The 21,659-nt window shown below is 49.5% G+C and overlaps 1 protein-coding gene across 2 annotated transcripts; it reads right to left on the bottom strand.

Moving 5' to 3' along the window:
• Positions 1–5,412: 5,412 nt before the first annotated feature.
• Positions 5,413–21,167, bottom strand: GAS8 (growth arrest specific 8). Of its 2 annotated transcripts, XM_004377775.1 has the most exons (10): positions 21,087–21,167; positions 14,383–14,580; positions 13,651–13,857; positions 12,460–12,514; positions 10,933–11,138; positions 10,286–10,453; positions 9,983–10,069; positions 8,078–8,287; positions 6,696–6,761; positions 5,413–5,589 (listed from the first exon to the last, which is right to left on the bottom strand). In XM_004377775.1, the coding sequence occupies exons 1-10, from the start codon at positions 21,099–21,101 to the stop codon at positions 5,440–5,442; spliced, it is 1,362 nt and encodes a 453-aa protein (XP_004377832.1). In that variant the 5' UTR covers positions 21,102–21,167; the 3' UTR covers positions 5,413–5,439. The 2 variants fall into 2 exon arrangements, with proteins under 2 accessions (XP_004377832.1, XP_023588364.1); XM_023732596.1 differs by lacking the exon at positions 21,087–21,167 and having other exon boundaries at positions 5,440–5,589; positions 14,383–14,714.
• Between the last annotated feature and the right edge of the window lie 492 nt (positions 21,168–21,659).

Here is a 21,659-nt window from a genome sequence, read left to right as displayed (position 1 = left end):
AGCTTATTAAGAAAATGTTCTGCATCCTACTTTGGTGAGTGGCATCTGGGGTCTTAAAAGCTTGCAAGCAGCCATCTAAGATGTATCAATTGGCCCCAATCACCTGGAGTAAAAGAGAATGAAGAACACCAAAGACACAAGGAAAGTATTAGCCCAAGAGACAGAAAGGGCCACATAAACCAGGGACTTCATCAGCCTGAGATCAGAAGAACTAGATGGTGCCCGGCTACCACCAATGACTGCCCTGACAGGGAACACAACAGAGAGTCCCTGATGGAACAGCAGAAAGATGGGGTGCAGAATTCAAATTTTAGTAAGAAGACCAGACTTAATGGTCTGACTGAGACTGGCGGTATCCCGGAAAGCATGGCCCCTGGATTCTCTATCAGCCCAGAACTAAAACAATTTCCAAGGCCAACTCTTCAGACAGGGATTAGACTGGACTGTGGGACATAAAGTGATACTTGTGAGGACTGTGCCTCTTAGATCAAGTAGATACAAGAGACCAAAGGGGCAGCTTCTGTCCAGAGGTGAGATGGGAAGGCAGAGAGGGTTAGGAGCTGGCTGAATGGACATCGGGAATCAGGGATGGAAAGGAGGAGCGTGCTGTCGCAGAATGGGGTGAGCAATTAGGATCACATAACAATGTATAAAATTTTGTATGGGAGACTAACCTGAAATGTAAATTTCATTTAGACTACAACAATTTTTAAAAAAAAGTGTGTAAGACTAGACCAGACTTGCTGGTCTGACAGAGACTAGAGAAATCCCAAGAGTATGGCGCCGAAACACCCTTTTAACTCAGTACTTAAGTCACTGCTGAGGTTCACCCTTCAGCAAAGATTAGACAGGTGTATAGGGCAAACAATAACACCCATGAAGAATGTGCTTCATAGTTCAATCATGTATACAAGACTAAATGGGCACACCAGCCCAAAAGCAAAGATGAGAAGGCAGGAAGGGACAGGGAAACTGGACAAATGGAAACAGGGAACCCAGGGTGGAGAAGGGGAGAATGTTGACACGTTGCGGGGTTGACAACCAATGCCACAAAACAATCTGTGTATTCATTGCCTAATTAGAAACTAATTTACTCTGTAAACTTTCACCTAAAGCACAATTAAACTAAAAAAAAAAAAATAAGAAAAAGAAACCCTCCCTGAGCCCCTGTGAGTGCCATACCAATAGCTACGGAGTCTCAGGATCTGCCAGGTCTGGTGCTGGAACTAGCAGACACCCCTGGTTGGGAGGAGACATCTGAATTTGCCTCTGCGGAGAATGGTGGACAAGTGGTTATCTGAGGTGGGGACAGCCACCTTTCTGTGAGCACCTACAGATTCCCCAGCCACTGACAATGACCACTGTAACTAGGGGGCCCAGGATGTGCCTGCAGCCACAGACCAGTGGCCAAAACCTCCACTGATAACCCAGCACAAGCACCTTTGTGTGCTTGGTCCACAGAGCACCCCCACATACACCCTGACAGTTCAAGCAACCAATGTGCAAAGTTTCGACCTAAGTACGACAGCCAGGGTGGTCATCACGGTCTGCATGGAGTTAAGTCCACAAGGCTTTGTGCAACCCCAACACCCAAAATTGCTGTGTGTAGGTAGCAGTGTCATGATTCAGGACACTGGTCCTCAACCCTGTGCCTGTCAGAACCAGCAGGGGCCTTAAACACCACTGACCAGTGCCCACTGAAGACCAGGTTAGCCATGTCTGCAGCCAGCAGGCACCAGTACACAGCATGGGGGCCAACTTGGGCCAAGGGCTGAGGGTTGCTGGGTAGGGGGAGAGAAGAGGTCTCTGCCCTTGGCCAGGAGTCACTCTGGTTCCAGCTGGTTAAGAATAACCAGAATCCCCAGGTCCATGTCACAGGAATGAGCTGTGTGTCTTACTCTGGGGACCCACGAGGGAGGACTCAAAGTGAGTTAAGGACAGAGGGGATTTTATTATAAAGAAATGGTGTTGGGGAAAAGAAGGGTTCAGTGTGCTGCTAAGCCTCTTGAGGGAACAGCCTAGGAACCAAGGAACCCGGGCTGCACTTAGCTGGCGCTCTCTCTCTCTCCTCTCTGCTTTCAGCCTTTCCATACATACTTGTTTATTTATTTTGTCCATCCATTCAACAAATATTTATTTAGTGACTACTAATGCCTAAGAGTCCCTAGGTGGTGCAAACAGTGTGTTTGACTGCTAAACAAAAGGCTGGAGATTCAAGTCCACCCCGAGGTGCCTCAGAAGAAAGACCTAGTCAGCTATTCCAAAAACTCAGCCACTGACGACTCTATGAAGCGCAGTACTACTCTGACACACAGGAGAGCAGGGCTAGGAGTAGGAGTGGACTCAGTGGCAACTGCTTTTTTATTTTATTTTTTATTTTTTGCCTTGTCAGTACGGTGGGGGGGAGGTGAGACGAGGGGCAGGTAACCCAAGAAGGAGAGAGAAAAACAGCCCAGAAAGCTCCGTCTTGTCCCAAGGAAGCCTCTCACCAACCCCTTTTACAGATGCGGAAACTAAGACAGGTCACATGGCCTGTCAGGGCAGAGTCAGAATCCAAACTTTACCTGGCCCCCAGGGGCTCCTATCAAAATCTCATCTGTCCTAGGAGAGAAAAACCCAACATTAACTCTGGGCGACCGACCCTCGTGCGCCACCCACCCTCATCCTGGCTCCCAGACCCTGGGTCCCTCACCCCACCCTGCGCCGCCCCGAACCCGCGTCCAGTCAGTGCTGGCCCGGCTAACCACCCCGGGAGAGAGTGAAGGAGTGGGGTGGGGTCGGGGTCAGGGTGCGTGGGAGGTCCCTTCCGGCCGCGCCGCCGCCCTGCCCCGCTAGTCTACCTCCGCCCGAGAGGAGCCTCCGCGACAGCCACAGGTATGTGCTGGGTGTGTGCGCCGCGCTTGGCCCCGGGTGCCCGGGGACCCTCTGGATCCTCCGTCGGGGCGGGGCGAGGCAGGGCGGGGGCCGCGCTCAAGGAGGGACCGGCAGGTCCCGCCCAGCGGTCTGTCGGTGGCCGGGCGGGTGGTCGGAGGTGAGGCCGAGGCCATGAACTCAGGAGCTGCCCTGTGGCTCCAGCGGCACCTGGACGCCTCTGAGGTGAGGGGCCAGGCTTGGACGCCGGGGCTGCCTGTCCCCTCAACTTGTTGACCCATGAGGGAATGAGTGGACTGGGAGAGCAAAGAGACCTGCCAGGACCCTCTTGATGCAGATGAGAGTGGGGACCTCCATGGGGGTGGTCAGGCCAGTGGGTGTTGACACTACTGAAGTCATTCTTGCCTTCTGCCCCCCCCCTCGGGCTGGGTGCAGTTTGGGGAGGAGAGGACTCTGCCCAGAAGAGTATTGTCCCATCAGGCCAGTGGGGACACAGGGACAGGACTCCAGCTAGCTGCCACCCCCTCTCTGGCCCAGGGCAGCAGCATGGAGCCTTCCAGCAGCCCACTGACCACACATGTACTGGACACCACCTCGGGGCTGCCAGCCCAGGGCCTCTCCCTCCATCTGTCCAGGTTGGAGGGCCAAGGCCAGCAGTGGATGGAGCTGAGGAAAAGGTAGGGAGGGGCCCTCAGGCAGGAGGCCAATCCCAGACCACATCCTTAGGGCAAGGCCTGGCAGGTAAAGGACCTAGGCAGCAGAGGGCTGAGGGGCTGACCCAGCCCTGACCCTCTTCCTGACCCCCTGAGCCTTTTCCTCACCTGAGAGAACATGGGTAGTTCTGTGCCTAGAATGTGCTGTAACTGCAACTTCCTCGTTCCAGGCCCCACAGCCCCCTGCCAGCTGGGCTAGGGACAAGGGGTCTCTGCCTCCCTGACAGCCATGCCCAGTGCGGCCCAACCCCAGGAGGGGCTGGGTTAGTTAAGGCCCGAGGTGGGTCTACAAGGTCCATTCCCACCCCATGCACAAGGGTGGTGCCCCCAGAAAGTACAAAGCTAGGGCACCCAGCAGGCCACGGAGCCAGAAATTCCCTCAGAGCCCCAACAAGGGGTCACATCACTCAGGCATAGATGCTTGGATGTTAGAAACATCGCCATCTAGAAAGCCACACACAAAATCTGAAGTGAAAGACACAAATTATAAAGGAGTATAATAGTACAATCCATTTTATGTTAAAAAGTTTATAAACAAACATTCTTATATACAGAGAAAGGTGGAAAAATATATACCAAATATAAAATAATTATTGCTATTGGAGTAGATCATGTTCTTTTTTGCTACTCTGTATTATGCCTTTTCTAATATTAAAACAGGAGACACAGTGGTGTCCTCGAGCTCCCCCAGGAACCCAGGCCCAGGGCTGTCTGCAGCTGAGTCAGGTTGGAGCCAGTGGCGGGGGCGGGGTACAGACCCCAGGAAGAGCTGGGCAGAGGCTTCTTGTCCAGTCGCCTCCGTCCTCTCCGCAGCTACGCCAATGCAGACAGCTGCTGCCCCAGGCTCCTGGAGCCAGGCCAGATGAAGGGGGGCACCTACAAGCTGTTCTTTGACACCCAGGGCTACTGGAAGAAGAGGGGGCAGGAGAGCTTCTACCCCTATGTGGAGGTGAGGGTGGTGGGCAGGCTGGCCCTGACTCACTGTGGCCCGGCCAGCCAGCCGCATCCGCACAATGGACAGATTGGTGCCATCTCCTACTCTCCTGGGTGTGGGGATGGGTGCAGTCATCTGCTTTGAGCTCCTAGTAAGAAAGGTATTCATGGACCTGAGGCCTCATTAGGCTTTACAAGGTCCGGCCTATACTGGGCCCGCCCCTGGGCAAGGCTTTGCAGGGGCTGGGCTAGTGTGACTCAGCAGTTTGTAGGCCAATGCTGTCATCTGAGCCACCTCCCCCTTTACTGGGAGCCACCTCAAAGCATCGACCTTTTTCAAGTCATCTTTTGAGTCATCAACCCCATGGGACCCCTTTCTTCCTGGAGGACCTGCCCCTCTCAGCTCAGTTCTCCTGGGCGTCAGGGCCGTGCTGGGCATCATTCCCTAGGGGGTCTCTACCTCCTCTCAGGTGGTCTTCACCATCACCAACGAGACACAGAAGTTCCACGTGCCCCTGCTCCTGAGTCCATGGTCCTATACCACCTACCGCAGGAGCTAGGGGCTACAGGATGACGGCTTCTGCAGAGTAGGTCCCCACTTCCTCTGGAAGGTTCCAGGCTGCCCCCCACCACCCTGCCACCAAGGTTTCAGCAGGTATCAATAAAGTCAGGCTGGCAACTCCAGCTGCCCTTCTCGTTGGGCTGTGGGCTAGGGTTAGGGGAGGGCAAGGTGTGCGGGCACCAGGGAGGAGGCCACAGAAGGGGCGAGGCTGGGTGGGCCCTGGTGCTGCTCCTCCACAAAGGCCAGACAAGGAGACACGCAGGCCAAGGGGAAAACTTTCATTTGCTGACAATGTAAATCTAAAAAACAAAAACCCACCCTCAGTGTATGGGGTGGGATGCCCACACGGGCCCTGGATGGCTACGTAGGCGTGGCCACCAGCCCGGCAGGGCCCTGGCCCAGCGTCTGCCCAATGATGGCCGTCTCCAGGGGCCTGAAGCCCACGTTGTCCAGAGGGATCCCGAAGGCCAGGAGTTTCGCCTCGTAGGTGCGCAGGAGGTCGTTGTGCGCCTGTGGGAAGGACAGCATCAGGGCCAATCCTCACCCAGACCCAGCTGGCTTACCAGTGCTGGTGGGAGCAGGGGCAGAGGCTGTGCTGAGGTGGAGCACAGAAGGCCAGCACTACAGAGCATGGCCTTCATGGGGGTTTTAAAAAGCCAAGCTCAGGAGCCCTGGTCATGGGTCAAATCGCAGCCAGCGGCCGGGGCCCCAAGAGCCAGAACATGGTATTACTGAGATGGTCACCCAGCACTAGGGCTGGATCCTGCTCTCTGGGGTTCCCTGTGCATCGCCCAGGCCAGAGCCCCAACAGCTGGCTGGTGGGGTGTCCCCTATGACAGGCAAGATGCAGAGCAGCTGAGCAGTTACTCTTCTGGGCAGAGACCTGAGGGCTCTGGGGCACCAGGGGCCAAGCCCAGGCCTCTCAGGAGCAAGAAACAGACGATGGGGTTGAGGCACCAGCATCGGGGGTTTGCCCCAAATCGTAGCAGGAGTCTGTGTCAGTGTGATTTTGGTGGGAAAGGGGCATGGAGTCTACGAGACCCACAAAGAAGTCTATCGCCCGAGAAGGTCTGTCCATACTCAAAAGTCTCCACAAACCCAGCCCCAGCTGATGCAGACTAAAAGCCAGAAACCCTGGGTGCGATAAGATGCCTGGAAACAACTTACCACAACACAGCTCCCTTGGAGCCGAGGGCACACAGCCTGAAAGTGAGGTGATGGGGAGCCACATCTGCCCTGGAGTATGCTGGCCAGGCCCCTCCTCCACAGGACTTCCCTGTGCCCCTACCCCACCCCCACCATCCCAGTCCCCAAAGGGTGCCCACCTAACCCCACAAAGGCAAACAGACCCAGGAAGGGTGGCAGGGGCATTTAGGGGGCCGACTCAGGCTGAGCCTCAGCTGGCACAGGCAGGGGCAGGAGAGGCGACAATGTCTCAGACGTGGGGAAGGAGTAGGGGGGCTCTGTGGATGATGATTCCATCCCTGGTGGGGCCAGGACCTGGGCAGGCTGCCCTCAGAGCTGCATCCTCATCCTCACAGGACCCGGTCTCCAGGGACCTTCTGAGCTTAGGACGCCACCCGGATGTGCTGGGCCCTGAGGTGGGTGGTGCGTACCTTGCAGACACGGGCTAGCTCGTACTGAAGGTCCTTGATGGTGCTGTTTTTCGATTCCAGGATGTCCTGAGGGGAAAGCAGATGGGAGGCTGGCCTCTGTGTCCACACTTGGACACAGCAGAGGTGGACATGCATGGGGAGGGGTGGGATGGTGTGCACCACATGCCATTCACACAGTCGGATGTTTGAGTTATGTGAACATATCACCTATTCCAATTCTAATTAAAGGGGAAAAAATAGTCTGTGTGACTTTTACGCACTCTGCTGGTGCTGGGTCTGAGTCTGCAGGCCTAGGGGATAGGCATGTCACCACCCTGAGGGGCCCCCTGCCCTGCCCAGTCACCGTCCTGCCTCTCCGGCTGCCCCATCTGGCCACCCCACAGGGATTCTAGGTCCACCCTGGCTCAGCCCACCACGAGGTGCCCGACGCCCCTTCTGGAAACAGCACGATGACATGAGAAGGAAAGACCCCTCAAACCAAAAGCCATAGAAAATTTAAAAAATAAAAACCTAGGAAAACTTGAGGTCAATACTTAGCTGCTCTCTGGAGAAGGAAGAAATGACAAAGAGAAGATGGGTAACTTGGCATGAATAAAAATTAAAACCTTCTATATGTTAAAAAACCATACCACCCATGCAGAGAACCCATGGGCAATTGGAAGAGTCTCCCCAAAGTGCAGACGTGCATCCCTCAACCCAGTAGGCTGGCTTCTCGAGCATCTTTCATACAGAAAACAGACAACATGGGTACAAAGCCACTCAGGCAGCTCTTTCGGGAGAGTAAAGGCTGGGAAGAAACCAAATGGGGGTCCACCTACACTGCTGTGTCCCTCACAGAGTCTCCAGGGCACAGGAAGTGAGATGCACTCCCTCAGATGCAAAACCCCCCAGGGAGGGGCGAGAGAGGCCATGACTGTGGGGACAGAGGCCAGGGCGGGAGGGAGTTCTTCACTGCCACCTGCTATACTTTCTGATTTTTTTAATTGAGTGTACATATTACCTACTCAAAAAAGTGTACGTTTAAGAAACCTTAAAAATTAAAAAGCAAACAAAAAGTTGGGAACAAACAAGGCCAAGGACCCTATAGAGACCAAACGTGGGTAACACAGGTGTGGGTCGGAACCCAATGTGAGCCGCGCTGCCTTCCGTTCTTGCCTCCTCATTACCTTTCCCATGTTTTTAATGTCCTTTAACAGGCTCAGACCATTTCCACCTTTTTTTTTTTTTCTTTTTGCAAATCCAGACAAGCCTCTCGTTTTAATCCTCACACTTGCTCTCTCAAGAATAACGTTTTTTAATACAGTCATTGCTTTGTAATCAAGTAAAATTGCTGAGTTTTCCATTTTGTGTTTGAGAAGTGCTGGTGGACAGCGGGGGCTCACCTCGAGCTTGCGGGACACAATGGTCAGGGCCGAGGGGTCTAGGTTGGAGGTGGCCAGCACCTCGTTGAGCTGCGCCTCTTTCTGCTCCACGGCAGTGCTCAGTGCCTTCAGCTTCCGCTCTAGGACTAGGTTCTTGAAGCCCGTCTTCTGCTGCACCTCCTGGATAGCTGCCGTGAACTTCTGGTAGAGTTGGTCCCGTTCCTGCTGCACCTGCAGGGGGCCAGCAGTCATGGAAGCAGAACTCCCACCCCCACCTAAGCTGCCCACAGAGGAAAGAGACAGGAAGGCAACCACACTGTTTGTGAGGTGAGGGCCTCAGAGAAGCTACTCCCTCCCAGCCCCTAGAACTCTCCAAACTGCAGGTCCAGGGCACCGCCAGCAAGTACAACTGTGCGACATTTTTCTCATCTCTTAACTTTTTAAATTAAATGCTCATTGTATAAAATTAAAACTTTGTGGAGGTACATAAAGTAAGACATAAGCAACCCTTCACCCCACTTGCCAGAGGCCACCATCGTGAACACTTGGAGTGACTCCTTCAAGAATGTTCTCAACAATGAATCCATGAAACATAACATGGAGGAATTTGGAGGGCATTATGCTGAGTGAATTTGGTCAGTCACAGAACGACAGATAGTGTATAAGACCACTATTATAAGAACTCAAGAAAAGGTTTAAACACAGAAGAAAACATTCTTTGATGGTTACAAGGGTGGGGAGGAAGGGTGAGGGTTATTCACTAACTACATAGTAGACAAGAATTATCTTAGGTAAAGGGAAGGACAGTACACACTACAGGGGAAGTTGGCACAACTGGACTAAACCAAAGCTAAAAAGTTTCCTGAGTATAATCAAACACTTCAAGGGACAGAGTAGCAGGGACAGGGATCTGGGGACCATGGTTTCAGGGGACATCTAGGTCAACTGGCATAACAAAGCTTATTAAGAAAATGTTCTGCATCCTACTTTGGTGAGTGGCATCTGGGGTCTTAAAAGCTAGCAAGCAGCCATCTAAGATGCATCCATTGGTCCCAACCACCTGGAGTAAAGGAGAATGAAGAACACCAAAGGCACAAGGAAAGTATTAGTCCAAGAGACAGGGCCACATAAACAAGAGACTGCATCATCCTGAGACCAGAAGAACTAGATGGTGCCCAGCTACCTCCAATGACTGCCCTGACAGGAAACACAATATAAAGTCCCTGATGGAGCAGGAGAAAGGTAAAAAGACCAGACTTAATGGTCTGACTGAGACTGAACAACCCCAGAAAGCATGGCCCCCGGACTCTCTGTCATCCCAGAACTAAAACAATTCCTGAGGCCAACTCTTCAGACAAAGATTGGACTGGAGTGTGGGACATAAAATGATACTCGTGAAGAGTGTGCTTCTTAGCTCGAGTAGACACAAGAGACTAAATGGGCAGCTCCTGTCCGGAGGTGAGATGAGAAAGCAGAGAGGGTTAGTAGCCGGCTGAATGGATATGGGAGATCAGGGGTGGAAAGGAGGAGTGTGCTGTCACAGTATGGGGAGAGCAATTAGGGTCACATAATGTATGTATAAATTTTTGTATGAGAGACTAACTTGAACTGTAAACTTTCACTTAAACAATAATTAAAATGGAAAAAAAAAAAGAATGTTCTCTCTTAACTGAAATCCATGAACTTGGCCAACTTCCCCAGCAGGTCCCTCAGAAGCATCACTGGGAGGGGCCAAGGGGAGCCCCCTGGGGCAGAAGTGACTCTCTTCTCCTAAAAGCTGCAAGACGTCCGCCACCAAACCCAGTCTCCTTGTCCACACCTCCTGGAGCCGTCACAGGGGCCAGGGCCTGGAAAGAGCCCCCACCCCTCCTGGGCTGGCACCCCATGCCTCCTCGCCCACCCCCTACACCCACCTACACCCCCCACCTTGATGAACCGCTGCTCCAGCACCTCGTGCTCCCACTGCAGGTCTTTTAACTCTTTCTCGGTGACTTTCAGGCGAGCTTTTGTGCACTGGAGAGAAGGGGAAGAGAAATTATTAAATTACTCAGGATTCACAGGCTCCTGGGAGACCACAAGACCCAAAATCATCGCCAGAAAGAAATTAGCTCAAAGGCATAGTGGCTGAGCCTGGCAACCCAGCGCCCTGCCATCCAAGGCTCATCTCCCCAGAGGCCCATCAGCCATGTCCCCACCCCATCCTCCACCTCCTTTGGGGTGGATGCCCACCATCAAGATCTGCTTGTCACGCTCATAGTGCGTGAGCTTCCTCTGCATCTCGCTCATCTCGTCCCGTGCCCGCTGCAGCGGGTCCGCCAGGCGCTTGTTCTGCATGGTCACCTCCATCATCTCCTTCTCCAGGTGGTCCTCCTTCTTCCGCATGTCCTCCATCTGCTCCTGTGGGCAGAAAGCAGGGGGACTGTGCCTTCAGTGGGGCTAGCCTTCGTGTGCTGAGGGCCTAGACCACGTCCATTTTATCAAACCCAGCACTTATGCATGCTTTTAATTTAGTCTGAATTTTCCAGGAGTGTAGCTTCCACGTAAATTGACAGACTATACTTTGTTCAGGGTTCTGCAAGAGTCACTCTCCATGCTGGGAAACCTGCTGCAGTGGCTTCAGGGTGACCAGTGACACATCCAGCATCGGACCACCAGCGCCTCTGGACATAGACACAGTACAGCCTCTGGCTGCAACCCGTAGTGTGGCCTACCTGGGTGTTTCCATACCAAAATGGATATTATTTTATGACTTCTATATCCAAGCTAGCAGTATCCTGATTGATTCTAATCATAGGTGTAGATATCCCCTATGATTTCCAACTGAGGTTAGTTGAGAGCACCAAGAAATGCTCCTACAGGGGGTTGGTCAGGCACACCTTGAGCGAGTTGATGAGGGCCAGGTTGTTGAGGGTAATATCATTGTAGTAGTTCTTGATGTCGGTGAAGGCCTCCTCATGCCGCTCCATCAGCATGTGGATCTGCCTGCTCTTCCTCTCCTCTACCTCGTGGATCTCCGTCTTTCTCCGCAGGTCCATCTCATCCCTCAGCGTCTTCATCTTCTTATCGTACTTGGCCTCAATTTCTGAAAGGCAGCATACACACAGCAGCTTAGCAGAGGAAGCCCCTGTGGACCCTGGAAACAGGGCCCAGGACCCCCACCCACGACCAGAGTGAGAAGGCACAGGCACACGTTGCCAGCTCACCTGAGTGGGCACTAACCAGGCCTGTGTGGCCACAGGCAGATCCCCAGGCTTTGTCAGCAGGCCAGACAGAATCCTGAAATGGGAGCCTTCTCAGGCCAGGAGCCATGGAGAAGACTATTCTAAGAATGCTTCCTGCCCTGTGAGCAGCCATCTAAGATACTCCACTGGTCTCATCCCTTCGGGAGCAAGGGAGAACGAAGAGAACAGGATACAAGGAAAAGATTAGTCCAAAGGACTAATGGACCACAGCTACCAAGACCTCCACCAGACTGAGTCCACTACAGCTAGATGGTGCCCGGCTACCACCACTAACTACTCTGACTGGGATCACAACAGAGGGCTCTGGACAGAGCTGGAGAAGGATGTAGAACAAAATTCTAACTCACAAAAAAAAAGACCAGATTTACTGGCCTAAAGGAGACTGGAGAAACCCCAAGAGTATGGCCCCCAGACACCCTTTTAGCTCAGTGGTGAAGTCACTTACGAGGTTCACCGTTCAGCCGGGGAGTGGACAGCCCCATAAAACCAAATGGGACTAATGAGGCACAGCAGTCCAGGGACAAGGGCTAGAAGGCAGAAGGGGACAGGAAAGCTGGTGATAGGGAACCCAAGGTTGAGTAACGATAGTGTTGATGTGTTGTAAGGTTGTTAACCATTGTCATAGGGCAACATGTGTACTGTTTAATGAGAAACTATTTTGTTCTGTAAACCTTCATCTAAAGTGAGAATAGCAGCACAATTGGAAGAGCGTAGTCAATGTCACTGAACTGTGCATGTAGAAATTTTTGAAATGGTTTTTTTTGGCGCTATGTATATTTTCACCAAAAAAAAAAAAAAAAGGTCGAGAAGGGAGAGGGTTGACATGTCGTGGGGTTGTTAACCAATGTCATAAAACAATATGTGTACTACCGTTTCATGAGAAACTATTTGTTCTGTAAACCTTCACCTGAAGTACAATTAAAAAAAAAAGTAAAAAAAAAAAAAAAAGAATGCTGCCTGCAAGACTGAGTAATTGCCACCTGCTGCCAAGTCCGAAGTTAGCCGGGAGGGAGGAGCCAGTCCCACGCCCTTGGGACTCCAACTTTCCCGACTTGGTGTATTTGTCCTGAGTTAATGGCTCTGGAGGCACACTGTTTTCTGATGGAGACAAGGTCTCTGGCACCGTCTAATACAGGGGTGCAATGTGCGTGGAGAACTGACCTCGAACTTGCCTCTCGAAGTCGCTGCGCATCTTGGTGATCTCCTCGGCGTGTTTCTGCAAAGACGAGAGCAGAACATTACTGACAGCCAGACACAGAGAAGGCCCAGCCCTTTGGGCCGACCCCAGTCCTTGCTGATTGACAAAATTCGGCTCTGTGAGCCCTGTGCTGCTTTGAGGGTAGGGGTGCACTGGGCCATCACGGACATGCCAGAGACGTGGTCTTGGTGACCTCCATGTCAGCCTCAGCTAAGGCACCCTGAGTTGGTGGGAACCCTCACAGATGTTCCAGTGCCTGCCAGCATGCCTCAGCTGGCACTTAAAAATAATTCTTTGAAAGACTTAAATTGTTTTCTAGAGTAGTGTTTTACCAAAAGGGGCATTCTGACCGGGTGGCAGGCAGGTCCAGGCCTTGGGCCAGGCAGCCCAGGAATGGCTGTCAAGAGGACCGGTCACTCCCTGGGGCCAAGGCTGCAGTGCCCGTACTGAGCTGCACAGTCTGAAGTGTTAAGAGTTTTTCTAGATTAGGGTGTCGCAGGGCTGCTTCCAGGTCCAGCAGCTGGGGAGAACCCTTGAAAACCAGCGTCAGACATGTTCCTCCTCTACCCGGACCCCCAAAGGTTGCCCAGCCCTCACTGTGGTTATCTTCCCAGCCTCCTCCCACCTCTTAACACCAGCATGTTCCAGCCTACTGGCCTCCGGGCTGGTCTCCCCAGCCTGGTCCACCCCACCTCCCACCATTTTGCCCAAATGTCACCTTCTCCATGCGGCAGCCCTGACCCCCCTCTTGCCTTCCTATAGCACTCACCCCTCCTCAGCTGCTATGCACACATAACCATTTATTTGACTTCAATTTTCTGTGCTGTCTCCCCTCTCCCTCAACCCCATGCACTGGCAATTATCAGCTCTGTCCATTCTGTCCCCACAGCCAGGACAGGCTCAGGGCCTGGACCCTGCATGTCCCAGACTTGGCTGTGTTGGTTCCCACTGCACACGAAGAGCAGGTTACAGAAGATACCCGAGTGGGCCTTCCCTTTTGGAAGTCATGTCAGTGCTCAGGTCAGACAGAATTCTGCTTCTCGTCCCTAAATGGGTTTGTTTGGCTGCATGGCATTTTAAAACAATTTCAATTGATGGCCAAAAAGTGGGATTTTTGACACCCAAATGTGTGTTCCCAGCTGTCCCATACCTACCAGCCGCAGGCTCTTCACCACCACTTCATTGGCTAGCTCCTGCTCCTTGAGCTCCACCTTCAGCGCCCGCATGTCCTTGCGCAGTGCACCCTCCTGCATGCAGTGCTCCTTCTGTGCCAGCTTCATGACCACGGTGCCCTCTGCCTTCATCTCTGTCAGGTTGTTCTGGTGCTCATACAGCAGGTGCTTCACCTTCTGCTTGTATACCTGCAGGGCAGGGGAGCACCATCTGCACACCTGCATGCCCCCGCATACACCTGTATATACCTGCACACACTTACATACTCCTATATACCTGCATACCCCTGCACACCTCTGCACACACCTTCATGTACCTGTACACCTGCACGCCCCAACATGCCCCTACACACACCTACATGGCCCTGCATATGCCTGCACACAACTGCACACAGGCACACACCTGCACACTGTGTCTGGGCCAGAGCACACCTGCAGCACGGAGGAAGACACAGAGGCTGGCAGGTGAGGTGCAGTCCCAGATCATGCGGTATTAGTGGCAGAGCTGGGTTGCAAACACTCAAGACCTCTAGGGGTCTTTCCTGCCAGCAGAGGGAAGAAGCTTTATGAAGTTTCTCCCTCTCAACTTCTCATTAAAACACCTTCAGACACCCAGCATAAAGGACACCAAAACGGACTGCAAGGAGGAGGAGGACGCACCACCACCACAGGCTCGGCTGCTATGCTCGGGGGACGTGGTAGCAGGACACCCACCTTGATCTCCACTTGGTGCCGCTCCTCCGCCTCCTCCATCTCCCGGTCCTTGTTGCGCAGCTCAGCTTTCTTCTCCTCCAGCTGCCGCCGTGTGATCTCCCAGAATGTATGGATCTTGTCCCGCTCCAGCTGGAAGTAGTTGCGTTCCTCGCGCTCCCGGTCCAGCTCCTCCCGGACATGTTTGATATGCTCCTCCACCTGGGGCAGCACAGGGGGCCAAGAAGGCACAGGGTGGGGGCTCCACCACAGCAAAGAAATGCCAAAGAAAGTGGGAGGGGCCAGTTTCACCCCAAAATAAGTAAACACTAAAAGTAAGAACATTAAAATGTAATGCAAGGAAGTCCCCAGGGATAGGATACACTCTGTAAATGGCAGAATTCTCTTTCATTTGGCAAACACTCATAAATCAATTATATTCTTTTGTTCATTCCTAAGATTTTATACTAAAGAAATCTCTCAAAAGAAACAGAAGAGCTTTCTGCTCAAAGATACTAGCCATGCAGCTGCAGAAACAGAGAGTAATAACCAGAGAGAGGGGACTGTGCCCCCTGGTGCACAGATTCATTAATACACAATCTCTCACCTGAGTGACAGGGCTCACTGGTGGACAGACTGACCACAGCATGTTTTCTGGTGTGTTTGGGAGAGATTGAAAATTGAAAACTGAGATCTGGAACTTTTGAATCCTAATTAAACCAGGAAAGGAGAAGGAGCTATCAGAGAGAGGGAGAAAAGACAGTAAGCAAAGGCCAAAGGTTCTGCCCGCCTCAGAGTTCTTGCAGAAAGTAGTGCAGCCAACACCAAATACTGGGAAAAACGGAGAAAGTTAACACTCTCAAAAATTCCAATACCATCAACTCAATTCCAGCAAAAATTCTCAAGACACATAAAGAACAGAGAAGCAATGGCCCATCCAAATGAACATGACAAAGGGAGTAAAAGCGTGTCTAGGGAAGACCAAATAATTAAAAAAAAAAAAAGGAAGAATATAATACATTAAACATAATTAAAGAACTAAGGAAAAACACAGACAAAGAGCTAAAAGAAATAAGAAAACAACGCAAGAATAAAATGAGGATTTAAAAAAGAGAATGCAACTGAAAGGTACAATGATGGAAATGAGAAACACAATAAAAGGACTTACTAACAGATTTAATCAGGCAGAAGAAGGATTCAGTGAATTAGAGGATAAGACAGTTAAAATTACAGATGCTGAAAAGCAATAAGAACAGACACTCAAGAAAGCTGAGCACAGTTTAACGGAATTATGGAGCAAGACACCAAATACACGCATCATGGGAATTTCAGGAGATGAGAGAAAGGGACAGAAAGAATATTTGAAGAAATAGTGACAGAAAATCTCCCCAATATAACTAAGGATATGAATCTACAAATCCAAGAAGCTCAAAGAACTCCAAGCAGGATAAACCCAAAGAGATCTACACCAAGACACATCACAGTGAGGTTCTCGGGAAAAAAAGGCTGCAGGAATTGATGGAATACCAATTGAGATGTTTCAAGAAATGGATATGTCATGGATTGAATTGTGTCCCCCAAAATATCTGTCAACTTGGCTGGGTTATGATTCCCAGTATTGTATAATTGTGTACCATTTTATAGTCTGATGTGATTTCCTTATGTGGTGTAAATTCAATCACTATGATCTAATAAGATGGATTAGCGGCAGTTACACTGATGAGGTATATAAGATTGGATAGTGTCTTAAGCCAGTCTCTTTTGAGATATAAAAGACAGAAGCAAGCAAAGACACATGGAAACCTCGTACCACCAAGCAAACAGTGCTGGGAGCAGAGCACGTCCTTTGGACCTGAGGTTCCTGCACACAGAAGCTCCCAAACCAAGGGAAGATTGATGACACGGACCTTCCTCCAGAGACGACGGAGAAAGCATTCCCCTGGAGCTGACACCCTGAATTTGGACTGGTAGCCTACTGGACTGTAAGAAAATAAACTTCCCTCTGTTAAAGCCATCCACCTGCGGTATTTCTGTTAGAGCAGCACTAGAATGACTAAGACAGGATGCAACCCTGGAAGTGCACACTCGTCTATGCCAAAAATTTTGGAAGACAGCTATCTAGCCAACTGACGGAAAGAGATCCATATTTGTGCCCATTCCAAAGAAAGGTGATCCAACAGAATGCAGAAATTATCAAACAGTATCATTAACATCACATGCAAGTAAAACTGTGCTGAAGATCATTCAAAAGCAGTTACAGCAGTACATCGACAGGGAACTGCCAGAAGTTCAAGCTGGATTCAGAAGAGGATGTGGAATAAGGGATATCACTGCTGATGTCAGATGGATCCTGGCTGAAAGCAGAGAATACCAGAAAGATGTTTATCTTTTAATTTTATTGACTATGCAAAGGCATTCAACTGTGTGGATCATCATGAATTATGGATAACACTGCAGAGAATGGGAATTCCAGAACACTTAATTGTGTTCATGAGGAACCTATACACAGACCAAGAGGCAGTCGTTAGAACAGAACAAGGGGATACTGAGTAGTTTAAAGTCAGGAAAGGTGTGTGTCAGGGTTGTATCCTTTCACCATACTGGTTCAATCTGTATGTTGAGCAAATAATCCAAGAAACTGGATTATATGAAGAAGAACTTGTCATCAGGATTGGAGTAAGACTCATTAACAACCTGTGATATGCAGATGACACAACCTTCCTTGCTGAAAGCAAAGAAGACTTGAAGCACTTACTGATGAAGATTGAAGACTACAGCCTTCAGTATGGATTACATCTCAACATAAAGAAAACAAAAATCCTCACAACTGGACCAATAAGCAACATCATGATGAATGGAGAAAAGATTAAAGTTGTCAAGGATTTCATTTTACTTGGATCCACAATCAATGCCCACGGAAGCAGCAGTCAAGAAATCAAATGATGCATTGCATTGGGCAAATCTGCTGCAAAACACCACGTTAAAGTGTTAAAAAAGCAAAGACATCACTTTAAGGACTAAGGTGCACCTGACACAAGCCATGGTATTTTCAGTTGCCTCATATGCATATGAAAGCTGGACAATGAATAAGGAAGACCGAATAAGAACTGATGATGCCTTTGAATTACGGTGTTGATGAATACTGAATATACCATGGGCTGCCAGAAGAAGTACAGCCAGAATGTTCCTTAGAGGCAAGGATGGGAGACTTCATCTCATGTGCTTTGGACATGTTACCAGGAGGGACCAGTCCTTGGAGAAGGACATCATGCTTGGAAAAGTAGAGGGTCAGCGAAAAAGAGGAAGATGTTCAAGAAGATGGATTGACACAGTGGCTGCAACAATGCACTCAAGCATAACGATTGTGAGGATGGCACAGGACCGGGCAGTGTTTCATTCTATTGTACATAGGGTCACTATGAGGCAGAACCGACTTGATGATACCTAACAACAACAACATCATATATGACAACAAAAACAGAAGCAGTAAAAGACAAAATAGATAAATGGGACCTCATAAAAATTAAATACTTTTGTACATCAAAGGAATTTATCAACCAAGTGAAAAGACAACCTACAGTGGGTGAAATTTTTCAGGGACCATATATCTGATAGGGGTCTAATATCCAAAATATATAAAATACTTCTACAACTTAAAAACAAAAAGACAAATAACCCAATAAAAAAATAGGCAACAAGCACATGAAAAGATGCTCGACATCATTAGCCAGTAGGAAGATGCAAATCAAAACCACAATGAGATATCACTTCACATCAAAAAAACAAAACAACAAGTGTTGGCAAGGTTGTGGAGAAACTGGAACCCTAATTCACTGCTGTTGGGAATGTAAAGTGGTACAGCTGCTATGTAAGACAGTTTGACGGTTCCTCAAAAAGTTGAACGTAGAACTACCATATAACCCAGCAATCCCAATCCTAAGGACATACCCAGAAGACGTGAAGGCAGAAATGCAAACAGAAGTCTGTATACCATGTTTGTTGCAGCACTTTCCACAACAGCCAAAATGCAGAAACAACCAAAATGTCCATCAACAGATGAATGGATAAACACATGTGGTATATACATACAATGGAATATTACTCAGCCATAAAGAGAAATGAAGTCCATGACATGGATGAACATCGAAAATATCATGCTGAGTGAAATAAATCAGTTGCAAAAGGACAAATACTGAATGATCTCACTTATATCAAATAAGCAAATATATAGAAACCAAAAATTATTCATTGTTACCAAGGAGTGGGACGGAAGAGGAAAGGGGGAGTTTTTGTTTGGGGGACACTGAGTTTATGATAATGGTAGTAGAATGTTTTAGATTGAGAATAGCAATAATGGTGGCACAACATGAAAAAATGTAATCAACGTCATTGAGTTATAAATGTGGAAGTTATGTTGGTGGATGTTTTAGAAAGTATGTTTTCACCACAATAAAAAAAAAAAGATGATTAAGTAAACAAAGAGGGCCAAATGATATATATATACATATGCCAAACCAGTAGACCCCTAACATTCAAGCAGGTTTTGTCCACAGCCAATTGCAAATCTACAAATATGTTTAATTTTTTTTTTTTTTTTTTTTAAAGTAGCAGAGGCTCCGGCTTTCTTGGGATTCCAGTCCCTTAGAGTTAGGTATCTTCGGAGTGCAGTCTCAAGCCACTGATACGAAAGTTTTTTCTCTCGGATCACTCCATTCCTCTGGAAGAAACCACATTTTTCACTTCAGGAGGAAACCACCAACCAAGAAGGAGCAACTGGCCGATGTGAGGGCACTGAGAGGCGTGGCATCCTGCACTGCCTCCTGGTGAAATGGCAGGTGTCTTCCTGACACATACCTCCAGGGTCACTCAGTCTACACCAGGTTCCCACTGATTCTGTTCTGCCTACACAGCATTAGGCTTTGCCATCACCCAGTATTTCAATTTCTCATAAATATCGAGATTCTTCTCTTGAAAAAATCAGAGGACAGAGGCCCTGGAGCCCATGCCACAGGGTAGCCATCCAATGAGCAAGCAGCAGCTGCCCCACAATAGGGCCCTAGCCCCAGGTCACCCCCACATTGCTGCCTGGGCTTCCAAGAGTACAAGGTACAGCTCTGCTTGGGGGGCTACCCTGTCCTGTCTAAAGTCTGGAGAGGAAACAGGACAGGAAGCCGTTCACCACTGGGTGATGCGACCTTTTCAGTCCATTCTCTACCCAGCACCCAGGTGGCCTTCCCAAAACACAGACCTGACCCACCACTCTCTGCTTAAATATCAGCTAAAATAAAGCCACTCTTCACCATAACCCAAGGGTTCCACAGCCATGCCACCTCAGTTCTGAGGCCTCTCTCAGTCTCCCAGGCTTACTATAGCACCAAGCCAACACAGCCTCTCTCAGTTCCTGTGTCAGATGCCCCTGGCCCTGCTGGGCTGAGGCACCGATGCCAGGGGGCATCTCCTTGGCTTTTGAGGTTTTTGCCACTTGTGCGGTTATCAGGAACCTGTAATTATACAATTATCAAGCTCCCAACACCAACAGAATGGACAAGTGACGTAAAATAATTCCTACGAAGAAACTATAGTTTAAAAGACAGATCCTCTCCCCACAAAATATAAGCACAAGTAACAGCAAAGGCAGAAAACTGGCTCCTCATCACTGACGTCAATGACGACCTGATTAATAGGATGGAGGCAATGTGATTTTCAGTAAACCATGTTCTCTTAAAGACTTCCTATCTGCTATAGTGTTCAACAGTGAATAAAACAAAAGAGAATGTTGTGTATGTGTCCTGTGATAACAGCTCTGTAAAACCCAGGTGCATCAAAAGGATAGGCCTGAAAGAGAATTAAACATAGAAATAGCTGTTAAATCAGAAATATGTTGCTGTTGTTGTTAGGTGCCATTGAGTCGGTTCCGACTCACAGCAACCCTATGTACAACAGAACGAAACACTGCCCGGTCCTGAGCCATCCTCACAATTATTGCCATGCTTGAGCCCATTGTTGCAGCCATCGTGTCAATCCATCTCTTCCTCTTTTTTGCTAACCCTGTACTTTACTGAGCATGATGTCCTTCTCCAGGGATTGGTCCCTCCTGACACCATGTCCAAAGTATGTAAGATGTAGTCTCACCATCCTTGCTTCTGAGGAGCATTCTGGTTGTACTTCTTCCAAGACAGACCTATTCGTTCTTTTGGCAGTCCATGGTATATTCAATATTCTTCACCAACACCACAATTCGAAGGCGTCCATTCTTCTTTGGTCTTCCTTATTCATTATCCAGCTTTCACATGCATATGATGAGACTGAAAATACCATGGCTTAGTCTTCAAGGTGACATCTTTGCTTTTCAACACTTTAAAGAGATCTTTTGCAGCAGATTTTCCAGCATCACAGCAACACACAAGCCCCCACAGTACAACAAACTGACAGACATATGGTAGATCAGAAATATAACTCTTTGCAAAATCCACCACCCTATAAAAATGTTTTCTAATGTGGCTCTATTGTATTTGAGAGATATGGAGCTGACTGGAAGGATGGAGACAGGAAGCACGTTCTGGTTTGGAGAGAAGTACAAGGGAGTGAAGGCAGATGCAGGGGAGGGCAGGGTGGAAGGAAGATGGGGGGGATGAACAGAGGGGAGGGTGGAGGAGGCTGCAGGCTGGGATAGCGGTCTACTGGGGGTTGGCTGCTGTGGGCTGAGGTGGCTGGGCTGGCCCTCTCACCTGCTCCTTGTTCATGTCCTCTGGAGCGAGCCCGTCGACAATCGGAGTGCCTTTGGCTTTGCCTTTCTTTCCTTTCTTTTTAGGCGCCTGCGGTTAAAGAAAGGAGATCTGGTGACACAGTGGTTAAACGCTCAGCTGCTAACTGAAAAAGTCAGTGGTTGGAATCCACGAGCTGCTCCACAGGAGAAAGATGTCGTAATCTGCTTCCATAAAGATTACAGCCTTGGAAACCCTATGGGACAGTTCTACTCTGTCCTACAGGGTCACTATGAGTTGGAATTGACTCAACGGCAGCAGGTTTGGTTTTGTTCTGTGGTTAAAGGAGAGATGAAGCAGTAAATAAATAAGCCATCTAAGGGCTCCCGCTAGTTGGCCAGCTCCAAGACCCTCCTGGGGGCACTTCTGCGAGAAAGAAGCACCTCATTGGAGTCTCTATTCCAACAGGAGAGCCCTGGAGCACACGTCAGGCTGAAGTTCCATCTTTAATGGCACACACCCCGCTGGCTCCTTTGGAGAAGCACGAGGGAAATATTTCCAAGAGATATTTTTTTCCCACTGAAAGGAAGGGCAACC

The sequence above is a fragment of the Trichechus manatus genome, unplaced genomic scaffold (genome assembly GCF_000243295.1).
Source record: "Trichechus manatus latirostris isolate Lorelei unplaced genomic scaffold, TriManLat1.0 scaffold00053, whole genome shotgun sequence".
Taxonomy (NCBI): Eukaryota; Metazoa; Chordata; class Mammalia; order Sirenia; family Trichechidae; genus Trichechus; species Trichechus manatus.
Note: the sequence above shows the minus strand (reverse complement) of the source record. Positions and strands in the feature narration are given on the sequence as shown.